This window comes from Salmo salar, chromosome ssa08, assembly GCF_905237065.1.
Source record: "Salmo salar chromosome ssa08, Ssal_v3.1, whole genome shotgun sequence".
Classification (NCBI taxonomy): domain Eukaryota; kingdom Metazoa; phylum Chordata; class Actinopteri; order Salmoniformes; family Salmonidae; genus Salmo; species Salmo salar.
The window spans coordinates 10112623-10137034 of NC_059449.1; the positions used below are offsets into that span (position 1 = coordinate 10112623).

The following is a 24412-nucleotide window of genomic DNA, read 5'->3' on the forward strand; positions in this document are numbered from 1 at the left end:
AGGCTATAAAGCTACGTACAGTTTGACTATTGATCTCTGTTACTCTCCGAATCCTGTCTTTCCAACTACTTGATCGTAGATGATGTTCTCACAGTGAAAACAATCTTTACTTGAACTTGATTGATCAACTCGCCCAGCTCTCCTGCATTAATTTACATCATTTGTATCATTTTGGGTTACTGCAGTTTAGTTTTGTGGCACTCTAACTTTGCCCATTCAGAGGGCTGTGAGATAACGTTGGTTTTCTGATGTAACCTCGGTTCTCTAAGTAGAGTAACTGGTCGCCAAACGACTGATAGTAATTCCTTCCCCTTCACGCGATGTGATAGAAAGCTTAATATCTAAGACTTTTACAGTCATGCCACATCCTTACTGTACCCGCGTGACCTGTCATTGTAAAAGGCTGATATACTTAAGCAACAAGGTCCGAGGGGGTGTGGTATATGGCCAATATACCAAGGCTAAGGGGTATTATAAATTAGTTACCAACCTAATTAAAGCAGTAAATATAAATACACCTCATGTAGCCTAGTCCATAGGCCTATATGTTTTGATAAGGTTTGTATCACAACTAAAGTGGCCAAATAACTTCTTAAAATTAAGCACATTAATCCGCTTTAAAAAGGGTGAAAAGACTAACTGGCATACATAAGCAGCGTGTGAGTTTCAAGTTTGGGGAAACTCGTTTTCACCATAAAAATGCACCTTTATAATAAAAGCATAATCGCATTTTTGGTCACTTTTGATAATGGTGTTTTCCGCTAATGGAACATTCGTGCTTATAGCCTGCTGCAGTGTGCGCATTGCTGCGCTTATAATGTGAAGAAATACCCTATAGTTTATCAGCATTTTAAGCTAATCGTTCTGATCTGTTGTGTCAGCCTCATTGCGTAAAATAGTTTTTTTGATGCTAGTGGTTGTATTAATTTGTCCCAGACCATGTTTTAAATATTTATTTCTCGCACAGAATAGAATAGGTCAACTTTTGTACTATGGGTGATAGTAGATTCCAATATCTTCAATATGTACCTTGGAATTGGATAAGGATGCACGCAGTTGCGTCCCCAATGTGTCTGTCTTCACTTGTAGCCTGTGAGAAAGACCCGATCATGTGATGGAGAGCCATGAGAGTAAGAGGTGCTTCGTAGCAATCAGGGAGAAGGGAATTATAATTATTATATTTAGCCCAAGGGCACAACGGCCACTGGCCGCAAAAGGCATGAATTTTTTTAAGGTGCATAATGGCCACACAAAAAAGGATGCTGCCGGGAAACTCAAGGCATTATCAAGTGCTTGTCAAATTGTGAATGAGAGACTGATGAAATGTGTACAGCCTGCACAAAAAACAAAGCAGAGCGCATGCCTTTTTCAAATCATCATTAGAGGCGCATCATGCAACCTTACAATGTATTAAAAATCACATCAAACTAAATGGGGTGTCTCGGTTTTACAAACAGAATAGTACAAAATGCTCTGAGACCAGGTTGAGAAAGCGCATGTGATTCTCCAACACACTTGGGTGAAACAATAGCCAATAGAAAGGCAATCTTGACTGAGAGCTCACATAGTTCAATTGAAGACGGGCTCAAATGGTGGGCTCATAAATGATCGTAGGACAACATCTAACTCCCATGAGGGTACTGAAGGAGCCCTGGGGGGGCAGTAGCTTGCTGGCACCTTTCATGAATTGCGATACTAAAGGATGTGCCTGAGCTGAAGACGTCTATATCGGTAAACAAATACAGGACTAGCAAAGGACCACTTTTGTGATTTTTTAAAAACAAAAGGTATTGCAATGTTTACCAGCATTTGTAACTTCAGTCTGAAAATGATATGTACAAAACAGTTAATCTGATAATACTTGTGGAATATAAAAAACCTGCTTGATATGCCTATATGTTTTACAGTTTCTTGAAATACTTTGCAAATGCAACTTATTTCTAATGTGAAAACTAAAATGGTCTATTCATTATTTTTAGTAGATGCTCTTATCCAGAGCAAGTAGCAAGTCCATACATTTACATACTAGGTGCCCCATGGTAATCAAACCCACATCCCTAGTAAGTGGTTGTTTTCCATGTTATTTGATCAAGAAAAATATTTAATTTGATGTGGATGTTTGTGTCTTCGGACATAACTTTGCACCTTTTGATGTAGATGTTTGAGGACAGGGTTTTGTTCTTTCTGGATCCAATTAGAATGACAATTGCAGAGAAAGGGACAGGGCAACAACTCTTACAATTCCAGCTATTGAGTCCTGCAAGATACTGTTCTTAATTAGGCAACTACCTTTTTGCCAGAGCAGAGATGCTGAAAAAATGTTTGCTTTCACTACAGATGCCTATGTCGGTCTGCTAATACTAGTGAAGGTCCAGTGCACTACTTTTGTGAACAAATATATTTTATTCATCTTTTTTTTGTATTCTGATTTTGCAGGTGGTGCTGCAGCACCCTCAGCACCCCTAATTCCCGTGGCTATGCCTGGAATAGCTCAAGAAGGAGGCTAGACTGTTCTGGAGTGGCCAGCCTTCGCTGGCAGATCTGAATCACATCCCTAACCAGGGGCGGAAATCCCGGGGGGGACAGGGGGGGACACGACCCCCCCATCCTGGGAAAAATATGATTTGTCCCCCCCAATATATCACTGAAACATAACTATGTAATTTAAATAATATTAATAATACGCAATGAAAGCAATTGTGCTGATTATAGACACTTAATAGCGCGTTTTTAAGTTTCAAAAGATTGCGACCCCCCCCACCCTTTGCCTCACAATGGTTTGATCCACTGCCAGTTCCTTAGCTTGCTAGGTAACAGAGAGGTCGTATCTACTGTCTACCCTCTATAGTTAATAGCAACAATGAATTGCTTTCAGATATGAGTTAGTGCTTCAAAGTCCCTGTGATAAGGTTAGCGATAAACTGAAATCCAAACTGAACAGAACTACACTCTCTTCTACCATTGTCTTAAATATATTTAATGGTCTCGTTGCAAAAGCTAAATTGTCGCAAGGGAACTTATATTTATTTATTTTATTTCACCTTTATTTAACCCGGGTAGCAAAGATTATAGCAAACACCACTGAAACTGAATTGGTGCTCGCTAGCTTTGCAAATTCAGCTATTGTTGGAAGCCAGCCAATATGAAACAAACTATTCAAATTACAAAAGGTTGCAGCATATGTTGTGTAAATGGTGAACTCATACAGCTGTCAACTCTTGTCATTTTAATCCGTTTCACATTTGCTAGCTACCTTTTAGATCGAAGCCCAAATAGAATGATTAGATAGATGATAGAAGCCCATCTCCTACTGTAAATAACCTACACACTGTGTGTGTGTGTAGTCAGCCAGCCAGCCAGGTAGAAAAATGGCAGAAAAATGCAAGACGGACATCAGAGTATTTTTCAGTACACCAAAACGCAAAGTAAGAACCCTAGTAGCCTAATATCTCAAAGACAAGTTGATAAAATGTTCATAAGAAAGAAATGAAATTCTAATGGAAATGTTTCACAATGATGTCATTAGGCAGAGCAGGCAACAGATGGCACACAGACAGCAGAGTTGGGGACAGATATGCAGGGACAGACTGGCAGAGACAGGGAGTCTCAGGTAAGTTTGTTGAGTCTTTGTTTGGCAACATTATGAAAGGTTCTCCATTTTTTTGACTTGTAAAATAGGAACATAATTGGAAAATGCCATGGATACCCCCACTCTCAACTTAAACTGGTGACTGAACTAAGATTTGTTAAAGGCAATGGTATTGCTGTTGTGATTAGTTGTGTAGTTTTGGGTACCGGTAGTTAGGAGTACGGCAAACACCTTATTTCTTTGGTTCCTCAATATACATTTACCATATTACAATGTAGGCTATGTGTTACAGCACTACTTTTGGTGTCCCCCTCAGGAATTGCTCTTGAGAAAATTTCATGTAATTGTCCCCTCCAAAGTTGATATCAGATTTTCGCCCCTGTCCCTAACCTACAGCGAGCACTGAAAACAACAGTTGGTGGAGGGCACCCCTAAAACATTGAAGAATTAGAGCAGTTTGCTGCTGAAAACTGGGCCAAATTGCCAGGTAGAAAGATGCAGCTGTTAGGGGTGTGTACGGGAGGCAAAGTCAGGTGCAGGAAAGCAGAGTGTAGTAAACAGGCACACTTTAATTCCGTTCCAAAAATGACAGCACATAAGAACAATAACGTGCCAAAAACACGGAACATAGCAAAACAATATCCACATAACAATAAACAATTACACACAAAGACATGGAGGGGAACAGAGGACTAAATACATGCAGTGATTACGGAATGAAAACCAGGTGTAATGGAACAAGACAAAACAAATGGATATATGAGAAATGGAGCGGCGATGGCTAGAAAGCCGGTGACGTCGATCGCCGAACGCCGCCCGAACAAGGAGAGGAGCCAACTTCGGTGGAAGTCGTGACAGCAGCAAGTTCACTAATGTCTACAAGAAGTATTTGTCGGGAGTTATCTGGGTCAAAGGCTGTGCAACAAAGTACTAGCTCCTGGGTGCCAATCATTTTGACAATGCCATGTCTTTATTTTCTAAATTAAAATTGTAAACTTAAGTTTACAAAAAAATATATATATTTGGCCGCAACTGTATGATTGAAATGTTGACAACACACTATATTATGCAACATAAATGGGTTAAACCCCATTTCATGCCCCATGGGGTCAATAATCAATATTCAGACTAAAGGTTGCCTATACAATAATGTCTGTAATAGTAATAAAAACTGCACTTGGTGATTTATTATCTCAAAATGTGTTTGGAACATGTGGGAAACATAATGGAAAAACCTAGATCATTTGAAATTCAAGAAAAACATTTTGGGGGATATTGCACACTACACAACACCTGAAAATGCATTAATTTCAATGTAATTGAAAATGCATATTTGGACACACAAAATGACCATCGTTTTCTCAAATTCAACATCAGTCCTCATTTAACAATGCTTACCTACCTATGAAAACCACTGAAGCAGACCTAAAGTAATTTATGTAATATATTTTTTAACAAGCAAAAATGTTATGCAAATTGCAATTCTAATATGGCATTGCTAATATGAACCTCTTGACTTCTCAACCGCCTGGTAGAGCCCTGTAATTTCCAAATTAAACATAAAGTTGAAAAAAAATGTATATTGGTAGTTCTTATTAGAGTTTACAGTGAAATCATTTGTTCAACATGTTTTTCTAGAAGTGACAGTTTAAGGGTTAAGATGTGGTTTTGTTTTTGTGCAAAAGCACAGGTGGATTGCTACTCTAACAGCTGTGTACGGGCTAAAAAAAAACAAGATCAAAACATCTCTGCCCTCCTTTCAACCCTGCCAGCTGTCTTTCTGGTAAACATCTTCAATGTCTTGCAATTTCCAAGACACTGGAGAGTGTAACCTACAGCTATCTAGTGTAACAGCTAGCTAGCTAGCTCCAGTTCTAAGTTTTGGGATGGATCTGTTGGAGCCCCTCACGCCGATGAATGATCATGCTGCTTCTCCTCCTTCAGAGCCCAAAGCCAAGAACTGCGATCTGTCCCCCGCTATGAGAGCCAAGATCGAACGGAACAGACAGCGGGCTGTGATGCTGAGGCAAGCCCGACTGGCCAACAGACCATCGGCTGGAGAGGGGGTGGAACCTCGGCTAAAGTCGCCAAGACAGTCGACTCTGGTGGAGGGTTCTTCATTGAAGAAGAAGTGGAGACGCAAAGGAAAGTGGTGCATCAACCAGGTATGTGGATTTATAATCAATGAAACATTGCCGGGGGCTTCATGTCATACCACATGTCAGTTGCTGAGTGGAGTCAGTTTCTTTCAGTCGTTTCTAACTACCTACTACTGTAAATAATGGCCATAATAAATGATTTACGCACAGGTGACAACCAACCACTATCTGAATGACGTGTGTTTGACGACTATAGCACCTCTCCTCCTAGCACTCTTTCCAAACTAATTATAAGTTATATATACTGTGTGTGTATACTGCTCAAAAAAATAAAGGGAACACTTAAACAACACATCCTAGATCTGAATGAAAGAAATCATCTTATTAAATACTTTTTTCTTTACATAGTTGAATGTGCTGACAACAAAATCACACAAAAATAATCAATGGAAATCCAATTTATCAACGCATGGAGGTCTGGATTTGGAGTCACACTCAAAATTAAAGTGGAAAACCACACTACAGGCTGATCCAACTTTGATGTAATGTCCTTAAAACAAGTCAAAATGAGGCTCAGTAGTGTGTGTGGCCTCCACGTGCCTGTATGACCTCCCTACAACGCCTGGGCATGCTCCTGATGAGGTGGCGGATGGTCTCCTGAGGGATCTCCTCCCAGACCTGGACTAAAGCATCCGCCAACTCCTGGACAGTCTGTGGTGCAACGTGGCGTTGGTGGATGGAGCGAGACATGATGTCCCAGATGTGCTCATTTGGATATAGGTCTGGGGAGCGGGCGGGCCAGTCCATAGCATCAATGCCTTCCTCTTGCAGGAACTGCTGACACACTCCAGCCACGTGAGGTCTAGCATTGTCTTGCATTAGGAGGAACCCAGGGCCAACCGCACCAGCATATGGTCTCACAAGGGGTCTGAGGATCTCATCTCGGTACCTAATGGCAGTCAGGCTACCTCTGGCGAGCACATGGAGGGCTGTGCGGCCCCCCAAAGAAATGCCACCCCACACCATGACTGACCCACCGCCAAACCGGTCATGTTGGAGGATGTTGCAGGCAGCAGAACGTTCTCCATGGCATCTCCAGACTCTGTCACGTCTGTCACGTGCTCAGTGTGAACCTGCTTTCATCTGTGAAGAGCACAGGGCGCCAGTGGCGAATTTGCCAATCTTGGTGTTCTCTGGCAAATCCCAAACGTCATGCACTGTGTTGGGCTGTAAGCACAACCCCCACCTGTGGACGTCGGGCCCTCATACCACCCTCATGGAGTTTCTGACCGTTTGAGCAGACACATGCACATTTGTGGCCTGCTGGAGGTCATTTTGCAGGGATCTGGCAGTGCTCCTCCTTGCACAAAGGCGGAGGTAGCGGTCCTGCTGTTGGGTTGTTGCCCTCCTATGGCCTCCTCCACGTCTCCTGATGTACTGGCCTGTCTCCTGGTAGCGCCTCCATGCTCTGGACACTACGCTGACAGACACAGCAAACCTTCTTGCCACAGCTCGCATTGATGTGCCATCCTGGATGAGCTGCACTACCTGAGCCACTTGTGTGGGTTGTAGACTCCGTCTCATGCTACCACTAGAGTGAAAGCACCGCCAGCATTCAAAAGTGACCAAAACATCAGCCAGAAAGCATAGGAACTGAGAAGTGGTCTGTGGTCCCCACCTGCAGAACCACTCCTTTATTGGGGGTGTCTTGCTAATTGCCTATAATTTCCACCTGTTGTCTATTCCATTTGCACAACAGCATGTGAAATGTATTGTCAATCAGTGTTGCTTCCTAAGTGGACAGTTTGATTTCACAGAAGTGTGATTGACTTGGAGTTACATTGTGTTGTTTAAGTGTTCCCTTTATTTTTTTGAGCAGTGTATATATATATTTACATATTACCGTTCAAAAGTTTGGGGTCACTTAGAAATGTCCTTGTTTTCCATGAAAACATACATGAAATGAGTAGCAAAATGAGTAGGAAATATAGTCAAGACGTTGACAAGGTTATAAATAATGATTTTTAACTGAAAAAATAATTGTGTCCTTCAAACTGTTCTTTTCAAAGAATCCTCCTTTTGCAGCAATTACAGCCTTGCAGACCTTTGGCATTCTAGTTGTAAAATTGTTGAGGTAATCTGAAGAGATTTCACCCTATGCTTTCTGAAGCACCTCCCACAAGTTGGATTGGCTTGATGGCCACTTCTTACATACTGTACCATAAGGTCAAGCTGCTCCCACAACAGCTCAATAGGGTTGAGATCCGGTGACTGTGCTGGCCACTCCATTATAGACAGAATACCAGTTGACTGCTTCTTCCCTAAATAGTTATTGCATCGTTTGGAGCTGTGCTTTGCGTCATTGTCCTGTTGTAGGAGGAAACTCCAATTAAGCGCCGTCCACTGGGTATGGCATGGCGATGTAAAATGGAGTCATAGCCTTCCTTTTCAAGATCCCTTTTACTCTGTACAAACCTCCCATTTTACCACCACTAAAGCACACCCAGACCATCACATTGCCTCCACCATGCTTGACAGATGGCGTCAAGCACTCCTCCAGCATCTTAGAATTTTTTTCTGCATCTCACAAATGTTCTTCTTTGTGATCCGAAGACCTCAAACTTAGATTTGTCTGTCCATAACACTTTTTTCCAATCGTCCTCTGTCCAATGTCTGTGTTCTTTTGCCCATCTTAATCTTTCATTTTATTGGCCAGTCTGAGATAGGGCTTTTTCTTTGCAACTCTGCCTAGAAGGCCAGCATCCCGGAGTCGCCTCTTCACTGTTGACGTTGCGACTGGTGTTTTGCGGGTACTATTTAATGAAGCTGCCAGTTGAGGACTTGTGAGGTGTCTGTTTCTCAAACTAGACACTCTAATGTACTTGTCTTCTTGTTCAGTTGTGGACCGGGGCCTCCCACTTTCTATTCTGGTTAGAGACAGTTTGCTCTGTTCTGTGAAGGGAGTAGTACACAGCGTTGTACGAGATCTTCAGTTTCGTGGCAATTTCTCACATGGAATAGCCCTCATTTCTCAGAACAAGAATAGACAGATGAGTTTCAGAAGAAAGTCCTTTGTTTCTAGCCATTTTGAGCCTGTAATCAAACCCACAAATGCTGATGCTCCAGATACTCAACTAGTCTAAAGAAGGCCAGTTTAATTGCTTCTTTAATCAGAACAACAGTTTTCAGCTGTGCTAACATAATGGCAAAATGGTTTTCTACTGATCAATTAGCCTTTTAAAATGATAAACTTGGATTAGCTAACACAACTTGCCATTGGAACACAGGAGTGATGGTTGCTGATAATGGGCCTCTGTACACCTATGTAGATATTCCATAATAAATCTGCCGTTTCCAGCTACAATAGTCATTTACAACATTAACAATGTCTACACTGTATTTCTGATCAATTTGATGTTATTTTAATGGACCAAAAAAATGCTTTTCTTTCAAAAACAAGGATATTTCTAAGTGACCCCGAACTTTTGAATGGTAGTGTATATTTGAGAGTTGAGATTCTTCAAAGTAGCTACTCTTTACCTTGATTACAGCTTTGCACAGTCTTGGAATTCTCTCAACCAGCTTCATGAGGTAGTCACCTGGAATGCATTTCAATTAACAGGTGTGCCTTGTTAAAAGTTAAGTTGTGTAATTGCTTTCCTTCTTAATGCATTTGAGCCAATCAGTTGTGTTGTGACAAGGTAGGTGTGATATACAGAAGATAGCCATATTTGGTAAAAGACCAAGTCCATATTATGGCAAGAACAGCTCAAATAAGCAAAGAGACCACCGTGTCTTTGTGATAACCAGAATAGTTCAACGGATGATCTCCGCATGTGTGGTTCCCACTGTGAAGCATGGAGGAGGAGGTATGACGGTGTGGGGGTGCTTTCAGTGGTGACACTGTCTGTGATTTATTTAGAATTCAAGGCACACTTAACCAGCATGGCTACCATAGCATTCTGCAGAGGTACACAATCCCATCTGGTTTGCACTTTGTGGGACTATAATTTGTTTTTCAACAAGACAATGACCCAAAACACCTCCAGGCTGTGTAAGGGCTCTTTGACCAAGAAGGAGAGTGATGGAGTGCTGCATCAGATGACCCGGCCTCCAAAATCACCCGATCTCAACCCAGTTGAGATGTTTTGGGATGAGTTGGACTGCAGAGTGAAGGAAAAGCAGCCAACAAGTGCTCAGCATATGTGGGAACTCCTTCAAGACTGTTGGAAAAGCATTCCTCACAAAGCTGGTTGAGAGAATGCCAAGAGTGTGCAAAGCTTTCATCAAGGAAAAGGGTGTCTACTTTGAATAATATAAAATATATTTTGATTTGTTTAACACTTTCTTTGGTTAATACATGATTCCATATAAGTTATTTCATAGTTTTGATGTCTTCCCTATTATTCTACATTTATAAAATAGTAAAATAAAGAATAATCATTCAATGAGTAGTTGTGTCCAGACTTTTTTTACTTTTTATCTGTCTGTCTCTCTCTCTCTCTCTCTCTCTCTCTCTCTCTCTCTCGCTATATATATCAATTGAAGTCAGAAGTTTACATACACTTAGTTGGAGTTTGGAGTCATTAAAACTCATTTTCAACCACTCCACAAATTTCTTGTTAACAAACTATAGTTTTGGCAAGTCGGTTAGGACATCTACTTTGTGCATGACACAAGTAATTTTTCCAACAATTGTTTACAGACAGATTATTACACTTATAATTCACTGTATCATAATTCCAATGGGTCAGAAGTTTACATACACTACGTTGACTGTGCCTTTAAACAGCTTGGAAAATTCCAGAAAATGATGTCATGGCTTTAGAAGCTTCTGATAGGCTAATTGACATCATTTGAGTCAATTGGAGGTGTACCTGTGGATGTATTTCAAGGCCTACCTTCAAACTCACTGCCTCTTTGCTTGACATCATGGGAGAGTCAAAAGAAATCAGCCAAGACCTCAGAAAAAGATTGTAGACCTCCACACGTCTGGTTCATCCTTGGGAGTAATTTCCAAATGCCTGAAGGCACCACGTTCATCTGTACAAACAATAGTACGCAAGTATAACACCATGGGACCACGCATCCGTCATACCGCTCAGAAAGGAGACGCGTTCTGTCTCCTAGAGATGAACGTACTTTGGTGCAAAAAGTGCAAATCAATCCCAGAACAACAGCAATGGACCTTGTGAAGATGCTGGAGGAAACAGGTACAAAAGTATCTATATCCACAGCTTTGCTGCAGGAGGGACTGATGCACCTCACAAAATAGATGGCATCATGAGGATGGGAAATTATGTGGATATATTGAAGCAACATCTCAAGACATCAGTCCGGAAGTTAAAGCTTGGTCGCAAATGGGTCTTCCAAATGGATAATGACCCCAAGCATACTTCCAAAGTTGTGGAAAAATGGCTTAAGGACAACAAAGTCAAGGTATTGGAGTGGCCATCACGAAGCCCTGACCTCAATCCAATAGAAAATGTGTGGGCAGAACTGAAAAAGCGTGTGCGAGCAAGGAGGCCTACAATCCTGACTCAGTTACACCAGCTCTGTCAGGAAGAATGGTCCAAAATTCACCCAACTTATTGAGGGAAGCTTGATGAAGGCCACCTGAAGCTTTGACCCAAGTTAAACAATTTTAAAGGCAATGCTGCCAAATACTAATTGAGTGTTTGTAAACTTCTGACACACTGGGAATGTGATGAAAGAAATAAAAGCTGAAATAAATCATTCTCTCTGCTATTATTCTGACATTTCACATTCTTAAAATAAAGTGGTGATCCTAACTGACCTAAGACAGGGAATTTTTACTAGGATTAAATGTCAGGTGTTGTGAAAAACTGAGTTTAAATGTATTTGGCTAAGGTGTATGTAAACTTCCGACTTCAACTGTGTTTATATATAAATACGAGCGTCTGCCAGCCTGCTGTATGTGATGTAGACAGTGTTGAGCTTTACTGCTCTCTCTGACTGTCCTCCTAGCCCCTGTGATAAAGGCAGACTATCTGGTGTGTGATCACTGTGACAAGTCGTTTATGGATTCCTACCTTAGCAACGGCTTCGATCTGGCAGTCTGTGACAACTGCAGGTAAAACCAGTGCTCTTCCTTCTTGTGTCAATGACATCAGAATATGCAACTATACAGATATTGTGTTACTTATATTAGCCTTGTATTTAAACTTGAAGGATATAAGAATAATAGCCTGGTCCAGATTAGTTTGTGCTGTCTTGCCAACTGGCCATTGTCACGCACACCACTATTACCATAGGAGTTGGTAAGACAGCACAAACTGATCTGGGACCAGGTTATAAGAGTAGAGGCTGCAAATGAGCTAGTATTCGATATTATCTCTTTCCGCTATGAATGCTCCCCACCAGAGACTACGAGGTTAAACACAAGCTGATATCCCGTACGGAGGCTAAGCAGCTCTACCTACTGAAGGACTGTGACCTGGACCAGAGGGAGCCAGTGCTGAGGTTTGTCCTGAGGAAGAACCCACTCAACCCTCACTGGGGAGACATCAAACTCTACCTCAGGCTGCAGGTAGGATGAGTTCACAGCCATTATTACTGCTTTTAACTCGCTGCTTTTCCTCATCTTGGCTGTGTCTGATGCCTCTTCCAACGTGCTTAGAGAGGAAGGTGAGGAAGCAAGTCTTTGGTGGCTAGTGATGTTTTCAGACACAGCCCTTGTCTTCACTTGCCACTGTACTAGTGTTCCCTTACTATTGTTTACAGCCACCCCATAATGGGTTAGTGGGCCATGTTTATTAGGCACCAAACAGAAGAAAGCATGCTGAGATAGGGGAAGGAATACCTAAACTTGTCTATAAGACATTTTTATTATCGTTTTCCGTTTCAAAACTTTTTCCGTTGCGTGCCCTAATGAACATGACCCAGGTGTATTTAGGTTAGATCAGTAAACATGATGTTGTGCTGTGTTCCCAGGTGGAGAAGCGCTCCTTAGAGGTGTGGGGCTCTGAGGAGGCCCTGGAGGAGGCCAAGGAAGCAAGAGAGGAGAACAGGGAGGTGCAGAAGCAGAAGCGCTTCAACAAAATAGTCAAAGGTCAGTAACACTAATTGTTTTATTTATTAAACATGAATTAAATAGTGGGATTGAGACAGACAATAGGCTTTACAGACAACGGAACGACTGTGTTCTGATCCTCACTCGGACACAATGCCATTGAATCACGAAGTCATCTTTTTCTCTTAAAAAAACTCTCAGAAAGACGCACCCCCAGTAGATTGTAGAAATCAGGTGATTCAGTTTTATTTCTTTATTATTGACTTAAAGGAAAAACCTGCACACTGAGCTTGCCAGTATCACTTGAGATTATTCAGTTTATGTATTTTAAGTCAATAATACTGAAACAAACTATATTAAATAAATACAAATTAACCAAATAATTCCCACAAACCTGCAACAAGTAACCTCAAATGTGCGACTGCTTTTCTTATTTATGTATTTACAATTTGTTGTATTACAATTGTCGCCGTGGTGGCCAGAGCTGCGTTGTGCGGTGAGGAGAAGCATGTGGACCAAGGGAACCAGTGCTCACCAGCACGAGTACGGCCCTGAGGAACTAGTGGATGAAGAGGAGGATCTCTACAGGAAGGTCTGTAACACCTGTGGACACGAACTGACCTATGAGAAGATGTAGCCTAGTGTCCTTTAAACCTTATCCCGGGGGCCCACAAGGGGGTTATTTTTTAGTGGACCGCTGGTAGACGCCAGACGCGTAAACTGACATTCAAATGACTGTTACCTTGTACTTGACACATGCCTTGAAGCAAGGAGGCCTACCTGAAATCTTGTCTCAGCACATGCCATACACAATGCAGACATACATCAATATTTATCTCTTACAATATGTTGTGCTCAGAAGCTGACGATAGCTGTTATACGATAAAATATGAACTGTTAAGCATATTAACTTCCCTTTTCTATAGACCATTTGTAAAATCATGTAATATGTCAAAGGATTTGCATGTCTGAAATTACTTTTGAAATTGTAATAAAATGCATATTTTTCCATAACGTGATCACTTTTTTTGCAATAACTTGAACATTTAGTTGGATTACTGTGGATGGATAAAGCCAGGATTCAATCTGGACCGCAGAAGATCCGCGTTGTAGCGGTAAATTAAATTGCCTCATTATTCTGAGGTTGGTGGTTCAATCCCCATTTAATATTTTTCACAATTTATAAATATTTAAAGAGAACATTTAAATGTCAGATACATTTGAGGGGCAGATAAGATCTGTGTTCTGTAAATCTGGGCCCAGTCTTTCAAAAGTTCAAAAAGGCGGCATGTGTGAACACAAATGTGTGACGTCATCTACATCTCGATCGATTAGGCTGATAAATTGAGCAAATTGAGCAAAATAATGCAGAGTTCTAAGTGTCATAATTTCTATGTAGTCTACACTTTCCCGTTCTGAACTTTTAAAATCGAGTGGGACGGTTTTGGCTTCGTGACAATGACTACACGAGCAGCTGCTCACCCATTCGACAGCTCCAACGCAGTTACACCTCCGACATATCGCGTCAATAAGTAATACGATCTGCTATGCAGGTTATCCCGGAATTGATTGACTCGAGCCCATAGTTGTCAACCAGCTTCAGTTCGAGGTTGGATACATGGCCTCTCTAGCCTAGTCGTATGGGCCAGACTGCTCTCCCTCAGACACTGGGCAGAATCAAATCAGAATGCAAAACACAGCCAAACTCTGGACAGGTCAACTAGACAAAAAGGCCACACTTCTGAACTTACTTTACCACACCTCACATTTAGCTTCCATCTAAATTGTGCAGAGGGATATTAATGTCCTAAACTTCTAAAATCGTCACGAATAAGACATGATCAAACACAATCCTCAATATCAATTCATTTTATCAAAACGATTTACACAGTAAACATGTGTTTTGTTCGTTTTTAATACAAGAAAGAAAAGCCTTCTACATAATACGACCAGCTGAGGAATTCAGCAGAGGTTGTCCTACAATGACTGTACTAGTACTGCCATTGAAGAACACATTCACAGCAATCTGATAAATAAACCAGAAAAACATTTACACATAATTCCTTCTGAAGGAATTTTAGAAATTACCTTATCAAAAAAGCATCAAGGAAATATGTGTTAAATTCAAAACGCAAGTTAAAACCATTGAAACATTTGCAGTTTAAGGACACGGGTGACCATACAGGTAAGATGGATCAACTGTTAGTCGATTACACATTCCTATCCCGCAGACACTGAACATTTTAAGAGTTCTTGAGTCATTAAATCTTTTACATATCAATCATTGTAATATTGACAATTCCACATCAACCCTACCAAATTAAGGACAGACCACCTATGCTTGTCCCAGATCCCTGATGACATCACTTGGCTTTCTTCTGGCATCATGGAAAGCTGCCAATGACTTCCTGCCCATCTTCAACATCTATCTTCTCTTGGTCCCTCCAAAGCCTGACAAAAAGGAATCAGAAAGCCATCCTAAGAAAAACTCCCATAGAGGCAGGACGTGGGACAGAGTAACTGTGTGGAACTGAAAATAACTTCATGAAGGAGTCATACGAAACACATTTTATACTGTATCCACACAAACGTTTATATTTTAGACGTCTATGATTTTACAGTAATACACAATTTAGCAAGATCACTTGACTAATTTTACTAAATTGGACAATTTATAAACACACACACCAGTAAGTACATATATGCTCTGGCTACATTAGTTGTAGTAGTTGGGCAGCAGTACCTGAAGCAGAGCGTGTCCCGGTGCTGGGGGCTGGGGTCGGTGGTGTTCTGGGTGCAGAGTAGTTTGAGTGGGTGTTTGTGTACGGCGTCTGGCTTCTACAATAAACAGGGACATGAAAAAACACAACCAACAACTTTAGCTGTAAATCTGAGTAAAAATGTTGAAAAAATGTCAAGTCTAGTGATCGTCATGTTGGGCTCCCGAGTGGCACAGCGGTCTAAGGCACTGCATCTCAGTGCAGGGGGCGTCACTGCAGTCCCTGGTTCGAATCCAGGCTCCATCACATCCGGCTGTGATTGGGAGTCCCATAGGGCGGCGCACAATTGGCCCAGCATCGTCCGGGTTTTTTCCGGGGTAGGCCGTCAATGTAAATAAGAATTTGTTCTTAACCGACTTGCCTAGTTAAATAAATGTAATGTCCTACCCTTTCTCTAAGCCCACACTACCTGCCCATCCCTGTATGACCGATCCTTCCCAAAGATGGGTCAAAGACACCGTATCATGCCAAACCAAAAGATATGCACACACCAGTGTTTCCCAACTCCAGTCCTCGAGTGCCCCCAACAGTACACATTTTTGTAGCCCCGGGCAAGCACACCTGATTCAACTTGTCAACTAATCATCAAGCCCCCAATGAGCTGCGTCTGTCCAGGGCTACCACATAAATGTATGCTGTTGGGAGGACTGGAGTTCAGAAATACTGGATTACAACACTGACCTTTGGCTCCCAAACAGATAACCGAGGACTCCTCCAGTCCCCATCCCAGTCCAGAAACTATTCCCAGTTCCTCCAGCAGCACGGGCCCCTGCAAAGGGCTGCTGCTGCCGTCCGCTGTAGTCACTGCGGAATCCGTACCCAGGGTTGGCACCGTAGCCAGCAGAACCAGCATATCCTCCGGCAGAACCGGGGAACCCGGCAGAACCTGGGTAACCTGAAGAGGAACCTAGGATAGAGAAAGATACCATTTACGATCAGTGACAACCTGGTCCCAGATCAGTTTGTGCCATCTTGCCATCTCCTATGGTCATGCCAATTGGCAATACACCACAAACTGATCAAGTACCAGGCTACATACCTGAACCATAAATATAAGCATAGGTGTGTAAGCAGACGGCGTAGGTGTATAAAGTTTAGTCTACCTGTGAAGTCTGGCTTGAATCCAGGAGGTGGTGGCCCATGGGGATTGTGGGTATTGGAGCCGTTATCAGGGAACTGCCCGTCTTGTCCTAGATTTGTCGGTCCACTCAGGAAAAGCTTGTACACACCATAGGCCAGAAACAAGAGCAGAGCGACTACCACTAACCCACTGGAATTTCCTTCCCCTGTAGAACCCTGTTGTCTGTTGTTGCTATGGTGATGCTGGTTGTTGTTGTCTGAGGAACCCTTGAAGAAGCTGGAAGCGAAGTCACTGAAGCCACCTGAGAAATCATGGTTTTGTTCAATGGTATCAAACGGAAGAAAACGTACAGAAACAGGGAGGGAACTTATCCGATAAGACAATCGTTATTGGTTTCCGTCCCATAACGTTGTGAAACATTTCACAACGCTGGGTACTATGACCCACCTGTTGAGCCGTGTGAGCCCCCCTTGTGCCTCCTCTTGCCTTCCTCAGTCAGCTCCAGTGAGTACTCCAGTCCACAGGAGCCCTTCAGGATGTAGGAGTCATCTGGATGGTTGAATCCCTCACAGCTGACCTCTATCCGTCCAAATTTGTAGGCGTTGTCCATGTCTGTTTTGCACTCCCACTGAAAGTGAAACAAGGATCTGTGCCATCTTGCCAACGGTCATTGTGCTAGATCTGGGAGCAGGCCTAATGTAGCGCTACACCCTTTTCCTCTATCTGCAAGTGTTCAGTCTTACCTGCGCGTCGACTCCGTCCCAGCCTTTGTTTTTGCATTGAACCACTTCAGGAATGAAGGATCCACAGCCGGCTGAGCCTCCAACACACTGCAGCTGAGGTACAGCACTACTGCGTCTGGCAGTGGTGTACTTGCCCTTGTACAGGGTGAGTACCTGCACGTCTCGGAGCAAAACACTACCTGGAGCTGTATAGAGAGGAATAATTATTCTCCATTCCAGGCATTAAGGCTGAGCAAGTAGGCTGATGAAAAACGTATGGCAAATTGGCAATCTTCAACAACTTAGTTATGTGTAGAATATGTTCATAATATAATGTTGCCTGAGCCTCCCTTGTATGCATTATGGATCTTTGATCTTTACGGCACAAAAGCAAAAGGCCCGCAGCTATTCTTTATCATGAAAACTAATATCCACCTGCTTAGTTAGCCATTTCTAAAATTGGTACAACGAACAAGAACCATAGATATTTTAGATATAATTTTGTAGCCTAAACGTTTTGCAAGAAAGAGAACTAGATTCCAGAAAGCTAATAGATATTATGCGGAAATAAACACTGGCCTTCATTCCAACTTCTGATGTGAGCTACAGAGAGGAAAAGCAAAACGATTTGAAGCAATCCCTTCATCGTTGGTATTCTTCCACCAAATCCTTCAGACGTCGTGGTGTGTAGTCAGTTATAAATGCTAATTTGAACAATATCCTGGGCAGGAAAAATAGATAAGTTTACTCGACTGATTAAACGTCAACTTCCGGGTGTAACGTCATCTGTTTTGAGCAGGAATGAGCCAATCACGAGCAAGCACGACAGTGCTGTTACGTTCATCGCTCCGTGGCGCCCTCTAGCGTACATATCTAGGTGGCTAATGATAGAAGAGAGGATTATAGTCATGTGATGTACTTTTAGGCCAGGCTAATGGAGATGGTGTTTATCCAGATTACTTTCCTTTTTTGTCCATATAGTCTTGCTCTATGGGTTCTTCAAAGTTGGAATGTAATATAAGCCCAATGTTCATATGATTGGAATTAATACCAATACTGTACTTGATAAATGTGAAATCAAAAATACTCTGACAAGGTTGTTTGTTTTAGTTATATATATGTAATCAATAATGTGTTAATTGGATTTGCCCCAAACGTAACACTTTGTATTCATGACAAAATGTAATACATATATATTCATTACATTTTGTCATGAATACAAAGTGTTAGGTTTGGGGCAAATCCAATTAACACATTATTAAGTACCACACTCCATATTTTTGAGCCTAGTGGTGGCTGCATCATGTTATGGGTATGCTTGTAATCGTTAAGGACTGGGGAGTTTTTCAGGATAAAACATTTAACAGAATTGAGCTAAGCACAGGCAAAATATAGGAAAAACTGGTTCAGTCTGCTTTCCACCAGACACTGGGAGATGTGTTTTAGGTAATACTTTAGTGCCCTGTTAGAAACAGGCTGCATGTTTTGGAATATTTTTATTCTGTACAGCAGTGGAGGCTGCTGAGGGGAGGGAGGATGGCTCATAATAATGGCTGGAATGGCATCAATGGAATGCTATCAAACACATCAGATATTTGGTTTCCATGTGGTTGATACCGCTCCATTCGAGCTATTATTATGAGCCCTCCTCCCCGCTGTACAGGCTTCCTTCTTTTCACTATGTCAATTAGGTTAGTATTGTGGAGTAACTACAATGTTGTTGATCCATCCTCAGTTTTCTCCTATCACATCCATTAAACTCTGTAACTGTTTTAAAGTCACCAATGGCCTCATGGTGAAATCCTTGAGCAGTTTCCTTCCTCTCCGGCAACCAAGTTAGGAAAGACGCCTGTTTCTTTGTAGTGACTGGGTGTATTGATATACCATCCAAAGTGTAATTAATAACTTCACCAAGCTCAAAGGGATATTCAGTGTCTGCTTTTTGTTGTTGTAACCATCTACCAATAGGTGTCCTTCTTTGCGAGGCATTGGAAAACCTCCCAGGTCTTTGTGGTTGAATCTGTGTTTGAAAATCACTGCTCGACTGAGGGACCTTACAGATAATTGTATGTGTGGGGTACAGAGATGAGGTGGTCATTCAGAAATCATGTTAAACACTATTATTGCAAACAGTGAGTCCATGCAACTTGTGATTTATTAAGCACATACTCCTGAACTTATTTAGACTTGCCATAACAAATACTTATTGACTCAAGACATTTCAGCTTTTCATTTTTAATTAATTTGTAAAAAATAAAATTGAAAAACATAATTCCACTTTGATATTATGGGGTATCGTGTGTAGGCCAGTGACACAAAATCTCAATTTAACCCATTTTAAATTCAGGCTGTAACACAACAAAACGTGGAAAAAGTCAAGGGGTGTGAATACTTTCTGAAGGCACTGTGGGTCAGTTGTATAAAACATATTTGATATCAGTGTGTGTCTTTAAACTAGCTGATCATCAGCGGGGAAACAGTGAGTTAACATTTGAACCATCCATACGTTGCTAATTAAAAAGGTCCGGAGGGGGCATGTCTTTACAGAACCAAAACATAAATAATATAAACACAAAAAATAAATACACTTTTCCGCCTACCCACAATACAAATCCATGTTTATCTTCCTGGTCGATATTGTGAGGCAACGTTGTATTGGTAAACTAAACGGATGTGAACACATTTGATTGGAAGTGCTATATATATCTTGAGTCCAGGGGTAGCTATGCAAACTAAGTACAATACCACAGATACTGTTTATGCTCACAGTTCAATCAGATGTTGGCTCCTATTCAAGCGTTTCAGAGTAAGAGTGCTGATCTGGAATCAGGTCCCCCTTCTTATTCACTATGAATTAAAAGTTAAAACTGATCCTAGATCAGCACGCCTACTCTGAGAAGCGCTTTGAATACCAGCCTTGTTGTTCCTTAGCTATTAGCTGTTAAAAAGGCAAAGTAAAAACAATACTGTTTGTTCTCTGGTTTACAGACACACAAACAAAACATTAGATACAAAATAAAGAGAAGAAATCACAAAGGTCAATCGTTGTCCTATTATTCCGAAAAATAAAGCAGGAGACTCCTTGGAGAAATAAATATAATGAATTACTGGAGTACAACAACACATTATTATACAAAGAAACTGATGTATACTGAATATTGTAGCTTTCATGTCTATGATAAAAAAACAAAAAAGTCTTGATTTGACTTTGTCTGAGTCCGAAAAGCCGCCCTGTTTTCTATATAGCCCACTGCTTTTGACCAGGGCCCATAGGGCTCTGTGCTTTTGACCAAGGCCCATAGGGCTCTGTGCTTTTGACCAAGGCCCAAAGGGCTCTGTGCTTTTGACCAAGGCCCATAGGGCTCTGCTTTTGACCAGGGCCCATAGGGCTCTGTGCTTTTGACCAAGGCCCATAGGGCTCTGCTTTTGACCAGGGCCCATAGGGCTCTGTGCTTTTGACCAAGGCCCATAGGGCTCTGCTTTTGACCAGGGCCCATAGGGCTCTGTGCTTTTGACCAGGGCCCATAGGGCTCTGTGCTTTTGACCAGGGCCCATAGGGCTCTGTGCTTTTGACCAAGGCCTATAGGGCTCTGCTTTTGACCAGGGCCCATAGGGCTCTGGTCAAAAGTAGTGGACTACATAGAGAATAGAATGCTATTTCAGACCCTTAAAAACACTGGAAGGCTGGAAATGACATGATTTGGGTCCAGTATGTTTCCTGCATTGTCTTAGGTTCTCTGGACTAGATCAGTCTGTAACAAAAGGCATTAACACAGAGGTTTTTATGTTCATCTTTTGAATAAATACTTCAATTGTTGGGAAACAGGTGGGAAAGGAAAACCAATCTTACAAATGAAGTTGCAGAGTGAATTACAAAATAGCCTGGTCCCAGATCAGTTTGTGCAAAAACATATCCTGGACCAGGCTAATAACTGACAAAACATTTAACTATAAAATTGAGACTAGAGCCCAGCGAACACAGTAATAATTAGCGTTGCGGCATGTAGGTGTGAAAAAGCATGAAGCCATAGAACAGTATCAGTGCAGTATCGCAGAGATAGATAGAAGTGGAAAAGCGGTTACATTACATTCACAAGGTTTATGTTTGTTTTGTTCTGAATGAGAGAGAGAAAATAGCAGAGCACCAGCTTTGGACAGAAGACATTATATATGATATACTGTAGTAGGTCGCCTTCTCTCTCACACATACGCACACTTAGCTAACACTGATGCCCAATACCAAGTCAACCCCTAGCCCCTACCCACTATACACTTCTGGAGATCAGAGAGGATTGGATACATGGAAGAAATACAGTGAACATTCCATCAGGACTAGCAGAGGCTAAGTGTCGTTATTACCATATAACTTACACCTTTCCAATCCTGTTAGATCTCCATAAGTGCGTAGGGGGTAGGGGTTGATTTGGGACTGGGACTGAGACTCACTCAATCTACCCTGCACCCTGCCCTGTGGTGCAGTTCCACCACAGGACACCAGAGGGCGACAAACACACTCTTTCCCCCCCCCCCCACACACACACCACTCTCCAACACACCTTATAAAACTGTACAGAAAAATCACGAGCAGAATACAAGTACCAAAACAACTCTATCTTGGGTTTTCTCCTGATACAAGAAAGCCATTATTTAGTTTCTTTTTCTTTTCTTTACAAGATATTATTCAATTACAACTTATTATACAAATGCATAAACTATAGTGTACAAACTATTTGATTGTTTTCATTCAAAGTAACTACACTATTAAAATACTCTGCTATAAAAAGTTTGAAAAATACTTCATTGTTTCACTATGTAATCATACATCATCAGCCGGTAGGGATGGTATATTGATCTTAGCTCGTGTGAAGTAGGCCATCTTCTCCCTGCAAAGAGAGAACAAATGGCTATCAATCAAGCAAATGTATTTATAAAACCCTTTTTACACCAGCAGTTGTTCACAAAGTGCTTTTACAGTAACCTGACCATCAAGGCTTATCAGGATGGAGCATAAGTTCAGAGACTATAGCCTGTTTATACCTGGTTCTAACATGATCATGTTCACATTCTGATTGTGCTCACATTTTTTTGACAGGTGTAGACGATTAAAAGACGTACTGGGATCTGATTGTGATCAGATCTTAGAAGTGTAAACAGATGAGATCAGGTCACGATCGGGAGAAGATCAGGACGAAGGACGCATGTTAACGGCAGGTATAAAACAGGGCTTATATGACCAGTAGGGTTAGTTACCCAAGATGGCGAGACAAGATACAAAACAGTTCAAACCCTATGGTCAAATAGTTGTCCATAAAGGCATAGGGGCTGGACGGAGGGATGTCTGTCTCACCTGAAAGACTGGACCTGCAGGGGGACCATCTGGCTCTGCTCTCTTAACCGACACACGTCTTTGGAGGCCCTCCTCATCAGCTTCTCAGCCCGCTGCTCCTGACGCTGCTGCTCCTTCGACTGCTCCGCCTGGGACGGAGGGAAAGAGGGAGACAGAGAAAGTGTTCATTGAATGAGAGAGACTGATAAGATTCGAGAGAGAATTCCATAAAAGTGAGAGCAAGAAAGTATTTCACTTCAGTTGCTCTGAAATGCAGGATACATTTGTCTTCCGACTGATGTGGACTCTGCAAATGAATGGTTTCATTCTTTATACAAAATCTTACTATTCAAGTTGCGACCTGGGTAACGCTTTATTTATTTTAAAAGGGTCACTTCAGGTGGAAGCGAACGGCACCAGATTATACAGCCATTAAGTCTCTTCAGTGCCTAATCAAGCTTGAGAGAAAACCTGGGGCCAGAGGCCTGGCATTAACTGCCGTTAGCTGCTATTAGTGAGAGTGGCTGATGGCATGGTAGAGTGCCTGGAGGGGCATAAGGGGTACAGGGTATCCTTACACAAGCAATCAGATCCCGAGTGCCATTCAAACCATTCCAAAACATTGTGATGTCGAGTGGCCTTGGCCTAGTCATATCACAGCTGGAAATTAGCTGTGTGCATGCATGTGCATACTGTATCTATCACACGTCTATCCGGCCACGTGCCTGTCTCTCGGCCTGCTCCAGCAGCCTGTGAAACCTGTGGTCGTGCAGCACGGACCCAGGCAGCTCCGTCTCTCCCCGGGCCTTCAGGGCCTCCAGGTGGGCCCTCAGGTCCCTCAGGGCCTGGAGCTCGTCGTTCAGACGGCTCTGACGCGTTCGCGAAGCCTGGAGGGCCAGCTCCAAGTCCAGGGAGGTCCGGGAGTTTGTCTGCCCGGCTCCACCACGCCTCCGCACCACCACCGGCTGGCACAGGGTCTGAAGGAGGGAGAGAGAATGAAAGAGAAATGCATAAATATTTGGTTCCTTATACTGCATTGTTTTTTGTTTTTTATAATACTTTTATTATTTTCCAATAAAAAAAATAAGACAAAGATACAATGAATGTCAATGTATTTAGAGGACATAACAAAACTTAACTCATAAATACAAAAAATGAAAAATCCTACTAGGTGGTACGTACTATAAGAAGACAGCATATAGTCATTACAAGCAGTGTAGTTAAACCCCAAATAAGTATTGAGTGGAGTACAGCACAGAGTAGCAGCAGATCATCAACCCAGTTATGAAGGGGGACTAGACCATTTATCCAGTATCGGCTGCCATATTTAGTAAAACATTGGACTTCTATTGGAGGTATTGTATGGAATATATTGCACATTGTTGAAGAACATTCTCAACATTGCTCTTCAGATTATGATGACTTTCATGGTATTTATTGCAACGATCTGGTGCTCCTTTGCCTGATGAAATGTCCCCCTTCATTGGCCAAATCACTCCCATTAAGTCAACTGAAACCGAATGCAATAAAGACATAACAAATGTTACACTCACCCTCTTAACCCTGAGGCTGCGTCTCTCAGAGGTGTTCCGGACAAACGGGCACTTTTTGGATAATGTGGAGCTGTCGCTATCGCTCCGGTTCAACTGTAAGAAGGAGAGAGGGAAGAGAGAGGGAAGAGAGAGGGAAGAGTGGAGAACAGGAACGATCCACTGGTGTTAGTCTGGGATTGGGGTGTGTGAGCGTGTATCTAAAAAAATGAAAACATTTCAGTGTGTGTGT

General features: G+C 42.1%; 3 protein-coding genes across 5 annotated transcripts in view; 1 reads left to right on the forward strand and 2 right to left on the reverse strand.

Annotated features, from left to right (window-relative positions):
* Positions 1 to 5406: 5406 nt before the first annotated feature.
* On the forward strand, positions 5407 to 13731 carry LOC100196840 (xeroderma pigmentosum, complementation group A). The gene is given in 6 exon segments (NM_001141862.2): positions 5407 to 5655; positions 5658 to 5754; positions 11677 to 11782; positions 12073 to 12238; positions 12643 to 12760; positions 13204 to 13731. Coding segments are annotated over 6 exon segments (822 nt in total). The 5' UTR covers positions 5407 to 5475; the 3' UTR covers positions 13359 to 13731.
* Positions 13732 to 14618: 887 nt separating this feature from the next.
* saraf (store-operated calcium entry-associated regulatory factor) lies at positions 14619 to 18153 on the reverse strand. 2 transcript variants are annotated; one of them, XM_014209177.2, is made up of 7 exons: positions 17884 to 18153; positions 17326 to 17510; positions 17030 to 17210; positions 16605 to 16883; positions 16183 to 16408; positions 15465 to 15559; positions 14619 to 15172 (listed from the first exon to the last, which is right to left on the reverse strand). In XM_014209177.2, the coding sequence occupies exons 1-7, from the start codon at positions 17948 to 17950 to the stop codon at positions 15147 to 15149; spliced, it is 1059 nt and encodes a 352-aa protein (XP_014064652.2). In that variant the 5' UTR covers positions 17951 to 18153; the 3' UTR covers positions 14619 to 15146.
* A 2233-nt stretch (positions 18154 to 20386) lies between these two features.
* LOC106610066 (protein WWC2) overlaps positions 20387 to 24412 on the reverse strand; it is a 44543-nt gene continuing 40517 nt past the window's right edge. For both annotated transcript variants that reach the window (XM_014209198.2, XM_014209197.2), the window contains exons 21-24: positions 24184 to 24276; positions 23356 to 23607; positions 22652 to 22779; positions 20387 to 22187 (exon numbers count right to left, since the gene is read on the reverse strand). In XM_014209198.2, coding sequence (XP_014064673.2) covers positions 22121 to 22187; positions 22652 to 22779; positions 23356 to 23607; positions 24184 to 24276 — 540 coding nt within the window. In that variant the 3' untranslated portion in view covers positions 20387 to 22120. The remainder of the gene's footprint in view (positions 22188 to 22651; positions 22780 to 23355; positions 23608 to 24183; positions 24277 to 24412) is intronic.